At 48.1% G+C, this 17,687-nt stretch overlaps 1 protein-coding gene across 1 annotated transcript; it reads right to left on the reverse strand.

Annotated features, from left to right (window-relative positions):
* Positions 1 to 7,284: 7,284 nt before the first annotated feature.
* LOC119372351 (galactose-3-O-sulfotransferase 3) lies at positions 7,285 to 16,249 on the reverse strand. Its single transcript, XM_037642826.1, has 5 exons — positions 16,188 to 16,249; positions 13,700 to 14,000; positions 12,720 to 12,860; positions 10,975 to 11,258; positions 7,285 to 7,642 (listed from the first exon to the last, which is right to left on the reverse strand). Exons 1-5 carry the CDS (start codon positions 16,247 to 16,249, stop codon positions 7,285 to 7,287), a joined length of 1,146 nt encoding a protein of 381 aa, XP_037498754.1.
* Positions 16,250 to 17,687: the final 1,438 nt, after the last annotated feature.

The following is a 17,687-nucleotide window of genomic DNA, read 5'->3' on the forward strand; positions in this document are numbered from 1 at the left end:
CAGAGGCCATGGAATATCTGCTGCCCACGTCTCTGGTGTTCATGTGCTCCGCAGAGTACAACACGTATGCGCAGTAAAGGCGTAGCTTAAATCGTTTTCTGAGTTACTGACATGTAATGCAGGAACAAATATGCAAGACGATCCATAGGGCAACACTGAAGGGTTATTAGGCAGCATTACAGAGCATGGAAAAATAACGACAAAGCAAGCATTGTAAAGAATAAAATAGGCTTGTTCAGCAGGAAAAGGAGAGGACACACGCTACGGAGTGGAAGTAACTGCTATAATATGTAATACGGTAGAATAAAACTCATCAAAAGTAAGACATATTGCGAGAAGGAAGTTACGTCTGGAGTGGTGTTTATACGTGTACCCTAGGGCAGTGGGTGTCCGCGAAACCCATCCTCGAAAAAAAAATAAACTTCGTTTTTGGGGGCACACTGTTCCCTAACAGTGGTCCCTTCTGATTTTTGGTATGCTTCACCGCATAACACGAATTGCGGCAGAGCTGACTTATGTTCCCAGTCTTCTCCATTAATGGCTGTAAAGCTTTTGTTGCAATTTTCTACGGACCTACGCACGCCAGGATTCCTCTTTATAGGCCTGCATATTTGAAGAGCAAACATAGCTAGAAACAAGTTCAATGTGGCTGCAGACCGCACAACTTATTGACAAGGTGTTGAGATCGAATTGACGTACGTGGCATTTTGACCATTCTTTGCCAGGGAGAAATAAAAGGTGCCTATCACGCTGCATGTTGTGTCAAGTTATGACCCCCCATTTTTCTTTTTTAATTTTCTCTCACTGCAAGGGGTCCCTCATCACTTCAACCGGTCCGCAAGGGGTCCCCGAAACATCCATTGCCGAGAACCACTGCCCTATGGCGGTTCTACCGTAGTTTCGTGCTATCACTGTCAGATGTTGAAAGACTCGTTTTTTTTACTGTTTTTAATTGCATACAAATATCTTAGGATTTTTTAAAAGCCAGGTGCAGACATCAAACCGTGTCCATGTTCTCTTATCCGACCTATTTCTTGTTATGCATTCGCGTTAAATACATTTATTCGAGGCCCGTGCTGTGAAAATCTAGAGATTTCCTTAATGCCTGCTTCTTGCCTGCTTGCAATAGAAACTGCGTTAAAAACGGGGGGCCTGCATGTGTTGAAGGGAGGCAGCTGCTCAGTTTTCCATCGCCCCAGCCAAGGCAAACGCATTTGGAAGCATTCTTCGATCGTTCGCGATCACTGCTTTGCAAGTGCGCTGTGTCCAGATTGGGTCCCGCATTGGAGAAAAGGAGAAGCGGATTAGCCTGACTGCTTCTCTTATCTGCGCATGCGCAGTTAATGTCGCAAATATCGAGTTCATGGAACGGCCGCTAAATCACCATGCCACGTCTCGTGTAAATCATGACTTGCATGACGTGATTGTCGTGTCATGGCCTGTAGTTTATGTTCGTCGTACACTCCTGTCATACCATGCCAATTTTTGGTATATATTATGTTAATGAAACGGCCGCGAGAGCACGAAGACGCAGGCGGTTGGATGGGATCGATCGCCTGATCGATTCGTTGATACTCACTCTACAAGTCCCTTTGGTACATTACAAAGTTGTTAACGCTGTCTTTTCTAGTCCTGCGTTATTAGTTCGAGCTCACTGCCGTCTGTAATTAAATTTTTTATTGCCGTATATGCAGCGGTGTTACTCATGGAGCAAGAGAACACCCTTTAAAGTGTAAAATTCTTGGGAATGTAACATTATAAAAACGTTCGCGAAAAACTCTCATGGCAACGATTCGATTTGCAGTTCGGAAACGCTTCTAGATAACCACATGTCGAGAACTTTTTATCGTATCCTTTTGGGTTAGTTGGTGCGACAACGTGGCATCCGTGACGGGGAGTCGAACCCGTGCCTTCGAGCTTAGCAGCGTATAGACCACTGATCTCCACTAGATAGACCTTATGCAAAATTGCTGCCATCTAGCGGCCGCAGTGCGCATTTCCGCCATGTTGAAGGCCAAGCGCGCTCCGCATGTGCACACACGGAGCGTACTTATCGACATGTGGCGGCTGATAGGAACGGCAAATGCCGACATATTTTCGTGTGCCGTGTTGCTCAGATTGAGGAAAATGGAGTACTGAAAAAGGTTAGCAGGAAACTAGCCTCCATGTGTTATTAGATTTTCTTGCGGCCGACGGGGAAGCGGCAGATCGTTCCGTTGCTCCGGCTACTGCTTACGATTAACGTCGTATTTACGTTCGCCGTTCTTAATAGATGCGGTATGTGACAGCATCGGCACTCATCAGAGAACACCCTTTCGTGTCATGCCAGAACGAGACAGTTTTCGCGCCGTGTACTTTTGCAGGCACAGGCATAAGCGTGCGCAGGGTTCCCCTTCAGGGGGGGGCGAAGGTTCGTCGCAGCGCCCCCCCCCTCCCTATTATGTCAATGTATGCGGCTGCCTTTGCGCCCCCCTTCTCGCCCCCCTTGCCCCCCCCTGCGCACGCCTATGGGCACAGGCAAACCGACTTCGTATACGAGCTCCAAAGCTGCATAGCGGCTACTCGCGCATGCCTGCGCTGCTGTTGACAGCAGGGGCGTAGCCAGGGCAATGCGATGCGAGTTAGAGGCGAAAATGGAAATAATGATGGCTGCCCAGAATGAGCTCATGGTAAGAATCGCGAGCTGGAAAATGCGTTGGCGACCAGAGCGGGAAAAAAACGATGGCTATGGGGGAAAGGCTTAAGTCAGCCGAGGAGGGGTTAGCAAAGGTAGTCATGGCGAACAAGGAAGCAAGCGACAGCGGGAACAGAGGGGCATCGACCCCCACAGTGGTAGACGCGAAGGGGGAAACAGGTTTGGAAAAGGACAGGTGCAAGGGTCACAGGACCTAGCTTCCAAGTAGTTTTGGGAAGGGGAGGGGACAATACAGCAGCAGTGGCACGCGCTAATAACCGAGGCAGTGGCCAGGTGCGGGAGAGTCCAGCAGAAAAGTCGGAACACGTGATAATCGCCGGGGACTCGAATTTAGTTAGATGCGCAGAAGCAGTCAAGGAAAGGGTGAGAGGCGACAAACGAGTTTTAATAGGGAAGTTCCCGGGACCATGGGCTGGGATCAGTGATGAGACAAGCTAGCGCAAAACTCGCAACTAAGGCTAATGGGACGTAACCTCGTGATAATCGCGGGAGGTCTAAACCACGTCTTGAATGAAGAATCAGCCGAACTAGCGACCACATTAGCGAAAGGGGTAGATGACATGCGCGCCATTTCCCCTCAGGTGCAGATAGTGGTAGGCACAATACCGGAGGTACCGGTGCGTGACGTCAACCTGCAAAGAGCGGTTGTCGACGCAAACAAAGAGATATGGCATATGAGTCGAGAGAAAGGCATCGAGGTAGTGGAAATAACAGAGAGGTGCACAGGTGGGGTGGTTTTCAAAGAGACGGAATACACTTCGATAGGAGGCTTGGTCATGAGGTGGGTTGGCGACTGCGGGACGCGCAGTAGCTTTTTTGGGGGGCACGCGGGCCCTTCGGTGCCCAGGGTAGCTTGTAATGAGGAAAACAACCCAGGGGGACTCTTGACAGGCAGTATAGCGAAAAACCAGAGAAAAGGTAAAAGAAGGGAGAAGGCGCGTGTTGCAATTAGTTACATTAACATGCAGGGTGGCAGAAAAAAGGAAAAAATGGTTAGAGATTGAGGGACAGTTAAACAAGGAACAGATAGGTGTTTATGCGGTTACAGAAACACACCTTAGAGATTGGAAGAGCCACCCACATATTGACAATTATATTTGGGAAGGATGTAACAGGATCACATCAGAAAGGAGATGTGGGGGTGTTGGAATGCTAATTCATAGCAGAACAAAATGGGATAGAGTGAAGCAGACGTGTTCAGAGCACCTTTGGGTTTCGGGCACAGTAGTTGGAAAGAAAACGTGGCTAGGTGTAGCATACTTGTGGACGGGAATAACTGCAGAGAAAGAATCTGGAGATAGTGAAATGCATAAGCACCGATATTAAAGAATTTGGTCATGATGCCGAAATAATCCTTCTAGGGGACATGAACGCTCACATTCGTGACCTTGACGGATATTCAGACACCAATGGCAAGTTATTGGTAGATCTCTGCGAGCAACATAGTCTTGAGATAGTTAACGTGGGGCCGAAGTGTGAGGGGCAGATCACGTGGGAAGTCGGAAACAGGCAATCGAGCATTGATTATTGTCTCATGACAGAAGGAATATATGACAAACTTAGAGAGATGAGAATAGACGAGGAAGGCATTAACAGCTTGGGTAGTGATCATAAACGCATAATATTACAAATGGGATATAAAACTGAAAATAAGAACATAGAATCAAAATTTGGCAGCTTGTATCTAAATGACAAACAAATAACGAATGTAGCCGCAAGAGTCGAAGAAAAAGTAGACGAACTGCCAGGCAAAGACTGGAAGTATAGTGAGCTGCTACATATAATCACAAAAGAAATGGAAAAAGAGAAGAAAACTATTTGTTGGAAAGGAAAGAGAAAGCCAAAAAGTTGGTGGAACAAAGAAATCCGGGAGGCGATCGAGAAGCGACGTGAGGCATCACGGGAGCACAGACAGGCAAAAAAGAGAAGCGGCCACAGGACGAAGTCAACCAAATATGGGAAATATATTTAGAGCAAAAATCCATCGTGCAGAAATTAGTCGAGGCAAAAATTAAAGGTGAAAGTGAACGCTGGATGACAGAGATTCGCGAAAAGAAGAAGGCCGCGCCTAGGATATTTTGGAGCCACCTAAAAGCGCTAGGTAGGAAGTCTGTCACAATGCAACAACGTTTGGTAGATGAAGGAGGAAATCAATTGGAAGGGCATGAAGCGCTAGGTTACATCCGAAAGATAACAGCCGATTCGTTTAAAAAGGTCACCCAGGGGATTCCCCCGGTAGGTAATAGTACGCAAAGGAGTGCAACTGACGAAGATGTAGTACTAGAGAATTTCAATTGGAAGAAGGCCGAAGGAAAAATTCCTAAGCGCACTACTCCGGGCTTAGATGGGGTTCCCGTCAGCCTCATTAACGAACTCGGACATAACACTAAAGAAGCACTGCTGAAAGCCGTAGAAAAGTGCTTACAGGAGCGGGAAATACCAGACAGTTGGCGAAAAAGTAGAATGAACTTAATCTATAAAGGCAGGGGAGAAAGGATAACATTCGCTCGTATAGACCGCTAACCATTACATCGGTGCTATACAGGTTGGCGATGCAGGCAGTACAATTAAAAATAGAAGCGTGGGTAGAACAAAATGATATTTTGGGAGAACTTCAGAATGGATTTCGAATCGACAGGCGGTTAGACGATAATCTGTTGTTCTACCCAGTGTATAGAAATATCGAAAATAGTGAAAACAGGCCCTTATACATAGCCTATCTAGATATCACCGGAGCGTATGACACGTTAACGCAGGAAATTTTGTGGGATATATTGAAAGAAGTGGGCAATAGGGGACGACTGTATACAGCTTTTGAGGGAAATGTACCGAGAAAATACAGTTTGTTATAGAATGGGAAGGAATAAGTAGCCAGGCAGCGTTGAAATTAGCAAGGGGCTGAACAGGGATGTCCTTTGTCCCCACTGTTATTCATGCTGTACATGGTGAGGATGGAAAAAGCGCTAGAAGGTAGCAACATTGGGTTTAATTTGTCACACAAACAGGTCGGCACGATGGTTGAGCAGAAGCTCCAGGTCTATTTTATTGCTGATGATATTGTCTTATTTGCGGACAGTCAAGATGATATACAGCGACTGGCAGATATATGCGGAAGGGAATGTGAGCTCTAGGACCTAGGATTTAGTGCAACAAAATGTGGATTGATGGTGTCAATGATCACGGAGACCATACGGTATTAATACAGGGCCAAAAATACCGAGGGTAAGCGAGTACAAGTACCTCGGAGTATGAGTAAATGAGGGGGATAGATATAGTGAGGTACAAGAGAAACGCATCGGTAGCAAAGGGAAAGAGGAATGCTGCAAGTATGAAGCACAGAGCTTTATGGGGATACAATAGGTACGAGGTGCTTCGAGGGCTGTGGAAGGGGGTGATTGGTTCCGGGGCTTACATTTGGAACTCAGTGGTGTGCATGAAGTCAGAGGTGCAATCAGGAATGGATGTAATCAAAAGGACGGTGGGCCGCCTCGCGTTGGGCGCTCACGGGAAGACGACAATGAGGCTGTAAAGGGTGATATGGGATGGACAGGCTTTGAAGTGAGGGAAGCAGAGCAAAATGAGATTCGAAGAGAGGCTGAGGAAAATGAAGAAGAGTAGATGGGCAGAGAAGGTTTTCAGGTATTTGTATAGAAAAAGCGTTGACACGCAGTGGAGAAAGAGAACTAGGAGGCTCACCAGTAAATATACGGCTAGCAGTGCGGGCGATATGGCAACAGGGAGCATTAAGCGGAAGGTCAGGGAGGCGGAGAGGACTTTGGATGACAGCGATGGAAAAGAAGCCGGCTCTGAGTAACTACCGAAAGGGAAAAAACGAAATAAGGAGGGAAAGGTTTATGATAATTCAAGGGGAAGCGCTTTACTGTTTGAAGCAAGGTCGGGCTGCCTTAGAACGCGAAGTTATAAAGCGAGATTCAGTAACGAAGACGAACACTGTACATGCTGCGGGGGAACTAAGGAAACGATGGAACATGTACTGATTGAATGTGGCGATATTCACCCAGGTATACGTGTGGCACGAGTCTACAGGAAGCCTTGGGTTTTAGGGACAACAATGGAAAGCTGAACACGTCCGCGATAGAAATAAGTAAGAGACGGTTAGAGTATTGGTGGCAGAAGAGTAGAGATAAAGTACAAAAATAAATAATGGGGGGGGGAATAAGGTCATTCTGCCTTAAGAGGCAGAGAGATGGACCGTGAATTTATAAATTTTTTGGTATAATAAGATAGATTTAATCAATGTAGAAAGGCTTAGGACAACATGAAACAAGGAAGCGCTTTTTTTTTTCGCCTTCGAGCCTGGTGGCAGACATGTCACCGCCCCCGTTATAAGGGAAGCTTCTGTCCCCCATAGCATTCATCATTTCATCATCATCATCGTCTATAACGCCTTGAGCGCTGAGCTACCACGACGGGTTCCATCGAATAACGATACACTGAACATGGCCTATATCAAAATAAAATTCCGGTTCACAATGAAATAACGAAGCGAATAGAAAAGCATAGGTAAAAAAAAAAGGCGGCACAATCGTTTCGTTTGCGAAGATAAGCGCATTTGTTTCGTTCGTCCTTTATCTGGGCCTGTGCTCCGGCGTCGCCGTGGTGGTCGTAGGTGGCGACACCTGCGGACAGAGCGCGAAAAGTCGCTGGCGAGCCTTTTTCACAAGCGCCTGTTCGGGCGTGGTCAGGAGCCTGCACATGCGCTGCTCGATCTTGGAGACGTTCGTGAGCGGCGAGTACTCGATCACGGCCACCTTGGACACCCTGACCGAGTCGACGCACCGCCGATACCAGAACGCAGTGCGACTCTCCAGCGCAGCCGCCTCGGCCTCCATTCGGCCGCGGCCGAACTCCTCTATCTGGCGATCCAGTTTGGCCGCGAAGTGTCTGTACAGTGCCTCGTCCACGCGGTTCGCCTTCTCCAGGATACTGCGTGAGGCCGGTCGGATCGCAATGACGCAGAACAATTGAGAATTGAAGTGCTGTGATAGTGTCATAGTTATCTATGCAAAAAATTGGTGCAGTTTGCACTAAGTCGCGCAAGGCATGGGTCACAGCAGAGCTAGCAGTCACCTAGCTGGTCCTGGATTGGTGAGAAGCTTTTACCCTCCTCCCTCTCTCCTCTTTCTTTTAGATGCGAAGCATCTTATGACGGAGTTCAAACCGGCGGTGTGCGGCGTGACCACCGTTACTGCGCATGCGCAAGCCCTCTCCACACACTTCATCTCCACTCCCCTCGCCACTCTTCTCTCCCTCTCCACTTCCCTCACCGCTTCACTTCCCTCTCCCCTCCCCCTCTCCGCTACCCCTCTGAAACGCTGGCTCGACATGCCGAAACGCTGCTTTGCATCGCCTCATGGTTCCCTTTAGCGGGAAATGGCGTGATTTTTTTTCCACCTCTTGCTTTTCAGTACTTCACACAGCTGTGCGTGCACTCTCTCTTTCTTTCTCTCTCTGTACTCGTTCTCCCCTTCTCACTTTCACACACCCTTGCTCTACTATACAAGGCTATGATATGCTCTGTTAGCGTGCCTGGGTAGCCAAGTGGTTAGTGGTTACGATGCTCGCCTTCTGATGGTGCTGATGCGATTAAGCGCGTGCCGGTTCATGGTGATAATTTTCTATCTACGACACACGGCAAAACTCGACTATAACAGCTCTGTTGTAATAATTAAATGCACGTTTTCTTATACTGCATCATACTTCCTGTAAAATATGCATGCTTAAAAGTCATATATTTATATTTACCTGCAGTAACTCAAATTACGTATATGCAGGACCCCTACTAGCTAGCGTCTGGTTTAAGTCTTACATATCTTGCATATTTTGTAATACTTAAAAATTGAAAAAAAAACGAGATCTGTCACAAGTTCCGTTTCACGGAAACTACGTCATTGCCCAACGTAGCTTAGCATAGGACAACACGCGTATGCCGAATCTACTCGCACCATCTGCGTACGTGACATTGCGAGATGTGTTCTCTAAAGATTAGGGGGTATTCTAACTCGCATCCCAGCGTTAGTTTCCTCGCATATTTAATAGCCACACATCTCAGAGGCTATATGCTTTTGTATGCTGCGAGCGCATCGCAGAGGCCAGAAATACGTCATGACCGCCATGTTTTAGAGATCACCTATTAGGCTATTACGCAAAGGAAACGCGAGAACTATTTAATTAAAAAGCTTAACTGCAGCAAATATAAACGATCTAGCACATCCTTCCTTTATTAAAGTTAGGCTTCACTGCAATAAGCTACTTTGAGTGGCAAAGCCACCTTTCACAATCGGTTGAGGCAAGCTTCTCCGCAGTAAGACACAGTGTGCGGCAAAGCCCGCTTTCGTGATTGTCAGGCGCTGCGAGGTCATAACTCTGGCCATCTTAGCGCCACCCAAGGAAGAGATAAGATTAGCTGGTCGTATCGAGTTCCACAGCACGAGATCGCACGTAAAGGAATCACGGGGACCGGCCGACTCAGTATGAACTTTCTGGTATACACAGCAACAGAGTGTCGCGCTAAGTGTTTCACAATCCCAAGCTTACTGCGCATAAACTCTGGACTAAGCGAAACGCACGCTGTTGACTAAAACGGCCGGTCTTCGATGTCGAAGTCCTAATAAAGCTACGAGTCAATGAGTGCCTTCAAAAATTAACCTACTCCTATATATTTTTTTTTAATAACCGCCTTTCAGGGAGACACTAACGACCCACTTATGGGTCAAAACGGTGAATCGCTCTATATACTATTTTACGGATGGGTTTCAGTGCCGCCATGTTGGTTTGTTAACCTTCACGTTTTGCATCTTTAAAAACTATACGAACCAGGGGCGTAGCCAAGGGTTTGGTTGGGGGGGTTCAACACCCTCCCCCCCCCCGAAATTTTTCAGTTTTGCTTGCGTATATATATACGCACGCACGAACATACATGAAGTATGGTTGAACCCCCCCCCCCCCGGAAAAAATTTCTGGCTACGCCCCTGATACGAACAGTGCTACGGTGAACGTGTACACATGAAAACGGTTGGGTTGGTGCTTTACGTAAGATCGTCTATATATGGCAAATAACACGCGGAATTGCCTGCACAATGGAGGAGGGTTCAAAAAATGGCAATGTTGTCATTCATCTTTTCGTCGCGCGAAGCCGTAAAGGGAATCCACACAAAGTTTTCAAAACGTTGATGAGAAGTTCGGCCTGTTTAATTGGCACGTTCATTTTAAATTCTGGAGTAGACTTACGCAAGGTTCCTTCAAGCCATACTACACGTGTAGAATAGAATTGGTCGACTATTAGCCAAGCCGTAAGTTTAATGGCCAGGAGGGGTGGCTTTGATTTCTGTGGACTAATATGGGAAGGGGGGCGATCATTTCTCCACACTCACTGCCCCCATCCTTAGATGACGCCTATGCTCTGTACTACACATTAACAAAATGTGTAGCTGGGCTAGTTGTTCTGTTCTAGCCGGGTGTTTAAAAAATGCATACTTGTCTTTGGTGTGTCTTCTTGTCCCACGAAAAACTCACAGGGTCGTATATGCATTTCCTAAGATGACTTGAAGGCGAAAGCCATCTTTTTCTTCTCGGTCGATTGCCTGGAGCCCATGCATCTTGTGACGTCATCGTGACGTCACAAATTTCGGCTACTTGCCACGTCATGGGGTGACATGATGATTGTTTGCATCGCTCCTGCTAGCGCCGCCGACGGTCACTTTTCGTGACTCATGAGGCATCTAAGGCTTTCGCATTAATATTTGCGAATTTTTTCTATAAAATACTATGGTATACATTCTCTAGCATGCACTCTATAGTATGCATGCATACTATAGAGTGCATGCAGAAGAGTGCATCAAGAAGAATAAATGGGCAGGGCATGTAGTGCGTAAGCTAGATAACCGACGCTCATTAAGAGTAACTGACTGGATTCCAGAGAAGGCAAACACGCGAGGGGAAGACACAAAGTCAGATGGGCAGATGAGATTAAGAAATTTGCGGGTATAATGTGGCCACAGCAAGCACAGGGCCGGGCTGATTGGCGAAATATGAGAGGCCTTTGCCCTGCAGTCGGCATAGTCAGGTTGATAATGATGATGTTTGCTCACAGCCGTCTCTATATACCCGAGGTTTGTATGGAAGAGCAAACTCAGCTTCGAAAATTGGTGTCAATAGCCCTCGTAAAGCTTCGCTTAATGCTGTACCACGGCCGCTGAATCAAAGTGCACAAGGTTTTCATCCAGCGGCCGTGGCTGTACTGTGCTTTCTCTCCGCACCTGACGGCTTCTTCGTCAAGCGTCGGGTATCGGTGGAGGCGCACGTTGTGCTTGAAGGTGACCACGTCGTCCAGCTGCCATCCGAGCAGATCGCGCAGCAGCACAAGCGACTCGGTGAACCGCTCGGCGATCATGACGAGCTGGAAGCACCGGTCGACGGACTGCACGAACCGGGAGATTTCGTCGATGCTGCCGCGGTCCGCCATGTCGTCGCCGTCGACGCCGAGGTCGAACGCCATCTGGTTGAAGCCCAGTGACCCATGCAGACGGGAATCGCGCACCGTCTGAGGACGAACCGAGAGAGAAAAAATATTATGCGCAGCTTCAACTCAACGTCTCGAAGGCTGATTAAACAGCGGATCTGGTGGCATCAGCGCGCCTTTCCTCCACTTGTGCAGACGCTCGGCGCGCCCTTCCTCCTCTCTCACCAGCACCACCTGTGCTCCAGCGCGCGCTACTATTGGTCGACTCCTTTCAGCGCCACAGTTGGCCACAGTCAATCGCGCTCCTGCTCTCTCCTCCTCGCCACGCCACCTGCCCCTCTCCAGCCGTAGCTTCGCCTTTGCTCCCCTCCTCTCTGCCTGTCCCCGTCGCTACCCTTTCCCTACCAGCTTTAACCATGCTCTCCCTCTCGTCAGGCTTAGCTCTCGCAGCTGGGTTGGAAACTGCGGACGACGGATCCCCAGGGATTTACCTCGGCCTTAAACATCTCCGCTGTTAAAATAGAGATACCCCGATAGACATTAAGAACAGGCAAAAGGACTCGCCCTGTTTTCCTAGTCCAGTAAACCGTTGACCCTTGCTCGGTAGCTTAAGGTTGCGCTGCTCGTACGTCTACAAGCTTGAAAGCTGGGCCTCCCACTGTTGCACGAGTGAGGCATAGCCAAATACTGTTAGTACAACACTCATCATTTTTTTTTTTCGGGCGATGCTAAGAACAGCAAGGCGACAGCCTATGCTCCCACTACTTCGACGTTTTCAGTCTATTTCATCGTCCTTATACCAAAATTCTTTAGACTTACATTAATAACTAACCATTGGAAGGAACTTGAGGAAAGCGAAAAAGCTCGCCTCATATAAAAGACTTACCAGATAAAGAAAAAAAAAGGAGGAGGGGGTGATGGGGGTGAAAAACTGCGTAACTGAGGCGTCGATATAGTTACATACAACTAAAAAAATTGCTTGGACGAGCGTTCTCATTATTCTGTAAACCATTTGTTGGCTGTTTTAAGCCTTGAGGGCGTCGGCAATTCCTTACGCTGGTCTGCTATTATTCATTCTCTAAGATGACTCGAAAGCGAAAGCTATCTTTTTCTTTCCAGCCGACTGTATCGATTCCCCTCCCCACTGCTTTCCGCATGTAACGTGGTTTTGCACTGGCTTCAAGATCGGGGGCATTCCAAGCTTTCTTCACCTTACGTGTGTTTGTAGTGCCTCCAAAATCGCCCCCCCCCCTTGACCAAGAGACGATGTCATGTAATGGCTTCATCCTGAGACGTCAGGTTATGTGACACCATAGTGACGTCATTATGGCGTCTCAAGATTTGGTGATATGCGATGTCATCACATGATGCGCCTTTTTTCCTTGCATTGTTCATAATGACGCCTACGGTCACTCTTCGAATTTGATGAGGCCTTAAGGCTTTTTCCTTAGAACCTTCAGACGTGAGTCATCGGTCGTGTTGTGTCCCTCCTCACTTGGTACATCGCGCAGCAGCACTGTTAGTGAGACGTTATTGTCTAACCTGTACGAAGAATGGCTGTTTGAGAAAGGCAGTCAGGTTGGCGTCATAAATGTTGTGGAGCTCGAAGTAGTAGAAGAGCGAGGCGAACGCGTCCGTCGGCCGTCGCAGTATCGTCACGTACATGGTGTCGGGGGGCATCACCTGCGCAGGACGAAATCGCGTCTCAGTAACACCGCAGTACGGGTCACTTGGTGATTGCAGAATGTGTCAAATGAATAAACGAATGAAGGATCCATTATTCGTGAGCATTACTAGGGTTGTTTATTGGCGTCTGTTCCGTTTTTAGTATCTGCCGCGCAACGTGAACATTAGACTGGGCCAAAAGCAGTTGGCTATCTTATAGTAGGCGTGAGTACAAAGGCGTGCCAAGCTTCCTTACTTTCTGATGACAAGGGGGGGGGGGGGGAGGGGAGGAGTCAAGGGAGCTGTTTCCCCCCTGGTCATCCAAGGAAGGCGCCAAGTCTGCCATAATATACGCTTTGCTCACTTGGACTTGTCGCGTCATTGTTTAATGTTCGAAGTTATGGCCACGCAGGGTTTTGACGATATATTGGCGGCCGAGGGCCACAGATGTTGCAAAGCAAGAACTGTTTACCTCCGGAAAGGTGGGGACCAGTCACACGCCGTTGTCAGAAGCACGTCATCGCTAATTAACTTTAATTTTTGCGTACATTGTGAAGCTTCCTTTCTTCCGGACACGACCAAGTTGAGGCGAGGGGGGAGGGGGCTGCGGTGAATCTTCGCCCCCTCCCCCCTAATAGAGAATACTGCGCACGCTATCGTGGAAGCAGTGGTGAGGCCGCGGGCATGCGTTTGGGTGGGCAAAACCCTAGTGCGCATTGAAAAATGACTTGAAAGATACGGCTGAGTAAAGTTATGGGGGCAAAATTGGCGCCACCCCCCTTTAGATAATTCAGTAGGCGCCCCCACCACGTGCGCACGCCTGTGGGTGAGGTCATTTGGCGCCGTCAGTAACGTACCTCCTTGACCCCGGTCTCGTTGAATCTCATGTGCAGCGCCATGAGATTGGGCCGCAGCCCGCACTGCGAGTAGTTGAGCATGTGCTCTTGCGGCGAGAAGGACCGCGGATAGCCCATCATGTGGCTACTGGCGTCCTTAGGGAGCGCCAGGTTGAGGCCCTCGCTGTCGGCTCTCCGAAGCAGCAGGTTGAGCACCGACGAACCGGCCGTCTTGTGCGTCTTCAGGAAGAACACGTCCCGCTGCGGCTCACGGGTCACCGGCGGGGACGGCCACAGCGAGTGCTTCTTCGACGAGAGGATGCTGCGCGCGACATCACGGCGCCAACAGATAGCTACATAAGAAAGCACAATGGAGATGGCTGGCTTGCTTAAATTTCAGCTGGATGAATAAGACCAACAAGACTGGGGCGTACGATCATTGGGCCATATTTGACAAATTAACTATTCGCCGCGAGATCGGGCTATAGGTGGCAGCATTGTCGCTGCGTTTGTGTGAATTCGCCGCGAGATCGGGCTATAGGTGGCAGTATCGTCGCTGCGTTTGTGTGGATAGGCGGTCGGCGCGCGTATAGAAATGTACGCAGCGGCGCTTCGCCGTAGGCGGTTTGAGTCGATTGTCAGCGAATAAAGCGCGTTGACTACAGCGTAATGGTGATGTATACGCCCTCCATTGCCACATCAATGCACGAAACCGTCCTAACGTACCTATTACGTGTAAGAGAAGTGCAATCTGCCAATCAATGGGGTACTGGCCTTCGGTCACATTCGTGTTTTGCACTGTGACCGATGTTTTTTCTTGCTTTATTTGCACGTGTTTAAATTGTGTTTTGCCTATACCACAATATAAACAGTGTTGCGCGACTGAGCAAATAAAGTATTTACTTCTTGCTCTAGCAGCTACAAAGAAAGGGAGCCTGTATTTCTGCGTAATTAGATGAAGTATAACTTTGTGCACTCTGCTTTTCTGTTTGCATGAATACGCGTACTGCGGTAGAAATGCGTGGCTTCAGGTATTTTTTACCGCTAACCGGCCTCTGCAGACGCTAGTTCATGCTTTGCGGTATCACAAGGATTTTCAAATCACATCACGAGGTGGTGTCGCTAAAATTCTGCATTCACACCTCGACATTTAGTACTTTTTTTTTCGTTTAGCACGGCGCCAAAGCAGTATGTGATGTGCTTGAACGATAAAGTGGTACCCACTTTGGGGATTTGGGCGAATGGACGGTACGATGGTTAGACCTGGCGCCATACCGACACGGGCATGTACTCACTTATTAGAGTGCATACAAGTATCGTAAGGCGAAATGTTAACGTATACAGTGTAGACATACGTACAAGCATTTGATACTGTGCTAGCAATATGGAATAAGCTGTAATCTGAGGACGTGCATGACGTACGCACACATGCGAACACGGTGTGTCTAGCAGACGACGCATGAAGCCATCCACACAACGGGGTTTCATCCGTTCGCCGCTAGGTGCCGACTCTGCTCGATCTCGCGGCCAATACAAGCCGTTGTAAAAGGGAACGCATCAGCGCCTGTGAAGCACTGTGTGATAACATTTACACGTGAGAGCGAATCTTAATTAGCAATACGATTCTGTTATTTCCGTTTTTATTTTCCCGAAATTTTCCCGATACGGGCGCCAGCCGCCAGAGTAACTCCCTGGAAACGCATTGTCTAGAGGTAAAGAGCGTCGATGTAGAAAAACAAAAACCTAAAGTGACCTTAATGCAAGACTTAGGGCTGGGGGAGCGTCACTCTTACCGGTTCCGTACCTGCTATGTATTTTCGTTTTCGGCGTTCGTGTTTCGCGCGCTACCGAACCCACTTAGAAGGCAGCGCGTGGTTCAGATCTGATCCTTCAAGGCGCTGCAACTAGCCCCATCGGATGGGTTTCTTAGACGTTTTCTATGTTTACAATAACTTCTACTAATGATATGACCCCAATTTTAACCATAATATCCACTCTTATCATATACACAACCCTAGCTTAACCCATTCCACCCCCCTTTAGATACGTTTTTGTTTTTATCAGAGTTTTCTGACAACTCGCACCGGCGCTAGACAGGGTGGTACGGAAGATAGTAAAGAACATAGGCGTGCGCAGGGTTCCCCATCAGGGGGGGGGGGGTGAAGGGTCATCGCAGCGCCTCCCCCCTCCTATACTAAGTCAATGTACGAGGCAGATTTTGCGCCCCCCTCCTCTTAGGTGACTATGGGGGTCAATGTATGGATCAGACCTTGCGCCCCCCCTTAGGTTATTACGGAAGCGTCCGCACCCCCCCCCCCCCCCTGTGCGCACGCCTATGGTAAAGAACGTCACTCGGTGCTAGGGCCACTAAACATAACCAAGCACAAAGGTGGCCTGCATCGCGGACGTCCGAATCAGATCGGTGTAGTAGTGCATGGCAGGGCCGATCGTGACGTAGCAGAAAACGCAATACTCCGCTGTTGAAGGGTGAAATTGTGCGTGTACTCACCCGAGGACAGCCAGGAGAGCCACGCCGAAAGTCAGCAAAAACGCTTTCCAGCCTCTAAGCATCCTTCGTCGCAGACGCATACCCAGCGGAGGATCTTCGACTTCGTCGCTTCTCTCTCGGTCGGGCACGTGCAAAGAGCTTGCGAGTCGAGCCGATGATGATTAAGCGCTTGCCGATGGACGCGTTCATCGCCAGCCAAACCCTACCATATCGAACTCGGCTAAATCGAATTATCCTCTATATCGAACAATTTTCGAGCACGTCAATGCTTCAACGTCAGTGCATAGGAAAACCTGCGGCTCCATCGAACAAAAATAGCCGGAACACTTGACATATCGAATATTGGGCAGTGCGAAACGCCCCAAAAGTTGGCCTTCCCTCACAAGAAGTTCGCTTTTAAATGCGAAGCATTTCTTAGCGAACTTCTGCGACTTTGAGCGTATCTATCTATCTATCTATCTATCTATCTATCTATCTATCTATCTATCTATCTATCTATCTATCTATCTATCTATCTATCTATCTATCTATCTATCTATCTATCTATCTATCTATCTATCTATCTATCTATCTATCTATCTAGCCGCCTACGACTTTGTGCTCTCCTGGTCGCTTGGTTAATCGAATGTACACCAAAGTTGGTATGGCGTAACATGACTGTATGACGACCATAAATGACAAGTCATAACATGAAAATCATGACACGCATGTCATGTAGAGCATGATTTACATGCCACGCTCATGGTGCACTGGCGGCCGTTTCGCTAGCTTGATGTACACCAAAATTGGGATCTTGCGACGTGACTGCGTGACGAGCATAAATAACACGAGTTAACATGAAAATCATGACACGCATGTCATGTACAGCATGACTTACGTGCCACGCTCATGGTGCGCTGGCGGCCGTTTCGCTAGCTTAATCTACCCCGAAATTGGTATTGCGTGACGTGACTGTGTGACGAACATAAATAACACGAGTTAACACGAAAATCATGACACATATGTCATGTACAGGATGACTTACGTGCCAGGCTCATGGGGCGCTGGCGGCCGTTTCGCTAGCTTGATCCACTCCGAAGTTGGTATTGCGCGACGTTACTGTGTGACGAACATAAATAATAGGAGTTAACATGAAAACCATGACACGCACTTTGCTAAACGACATACAAGACGATGTATGCAGCTCTTTGCTGGCTGCTTCGCATTACATCGATTGCCACAATGCGTGGGATCTGCCGGCTTTTTCTCACGGAATGGAACTTTCCCGCATGCATTTGCGAGATTGAGCGATGTGATTACGAGGGCCGTATCGATACCGGATTTTCTCGCCTACAATAAATTGTGCAAAAATAAGAATTAAAAAAAAAATCCCATGTGTTGCCCTAAGCCGCCTTCCTTGCATTTTCAGGAAGCAGTTTTGTGAAGCCAGCTTGTGCACCAATATTAGCATCGAAAATACAGAAAAATCTTTAATAAGAGTTTTATATCAAATTATAATAT

This window comes from Rhipicephalus sanguineus, chromosome 10 (assembly GCF_013339695.2).
Source record: "Rhipicephalus sanguineus isolate Rsan-2018 chromosome 10, BIME_Rsan_1.4, whole genome shotgun sequence".
In the NCBI taxonomy this organism is placed as follows: Eukaryota; Metazoa; Arthropoda; class Arachnida; order Ixodida; family Ixodidae; genus Rhipicephalus; species Rhipicephalus sanguineus.

Excerpts from the sequence above, each read along its gene's own strand:
- LOC119372351 (XM_037642826.1), bottom strand. The coding sequence starts at position 16,249 with ATGCTTAGAGGCTGGAAAGCGTTTTTGCTGACTTTCGGCGTGGCTCTC. Across the intron at positions 11,259-12,719 it reads AACAGCCATTCTTCGTACAG|ACGGTGCGCGATTCCCGTCT; the intron begins GTTAGACAATAA and ends GTTCGTCCTCAG. Across the intron at positions 7,643-10,974 it reads CTTGACGAAGAAGCCGTCAG|TATCCTGGAGAAGGCGAACC; the intron begins GTGCGGAGAGAA and ends GGCCTCACGCAG.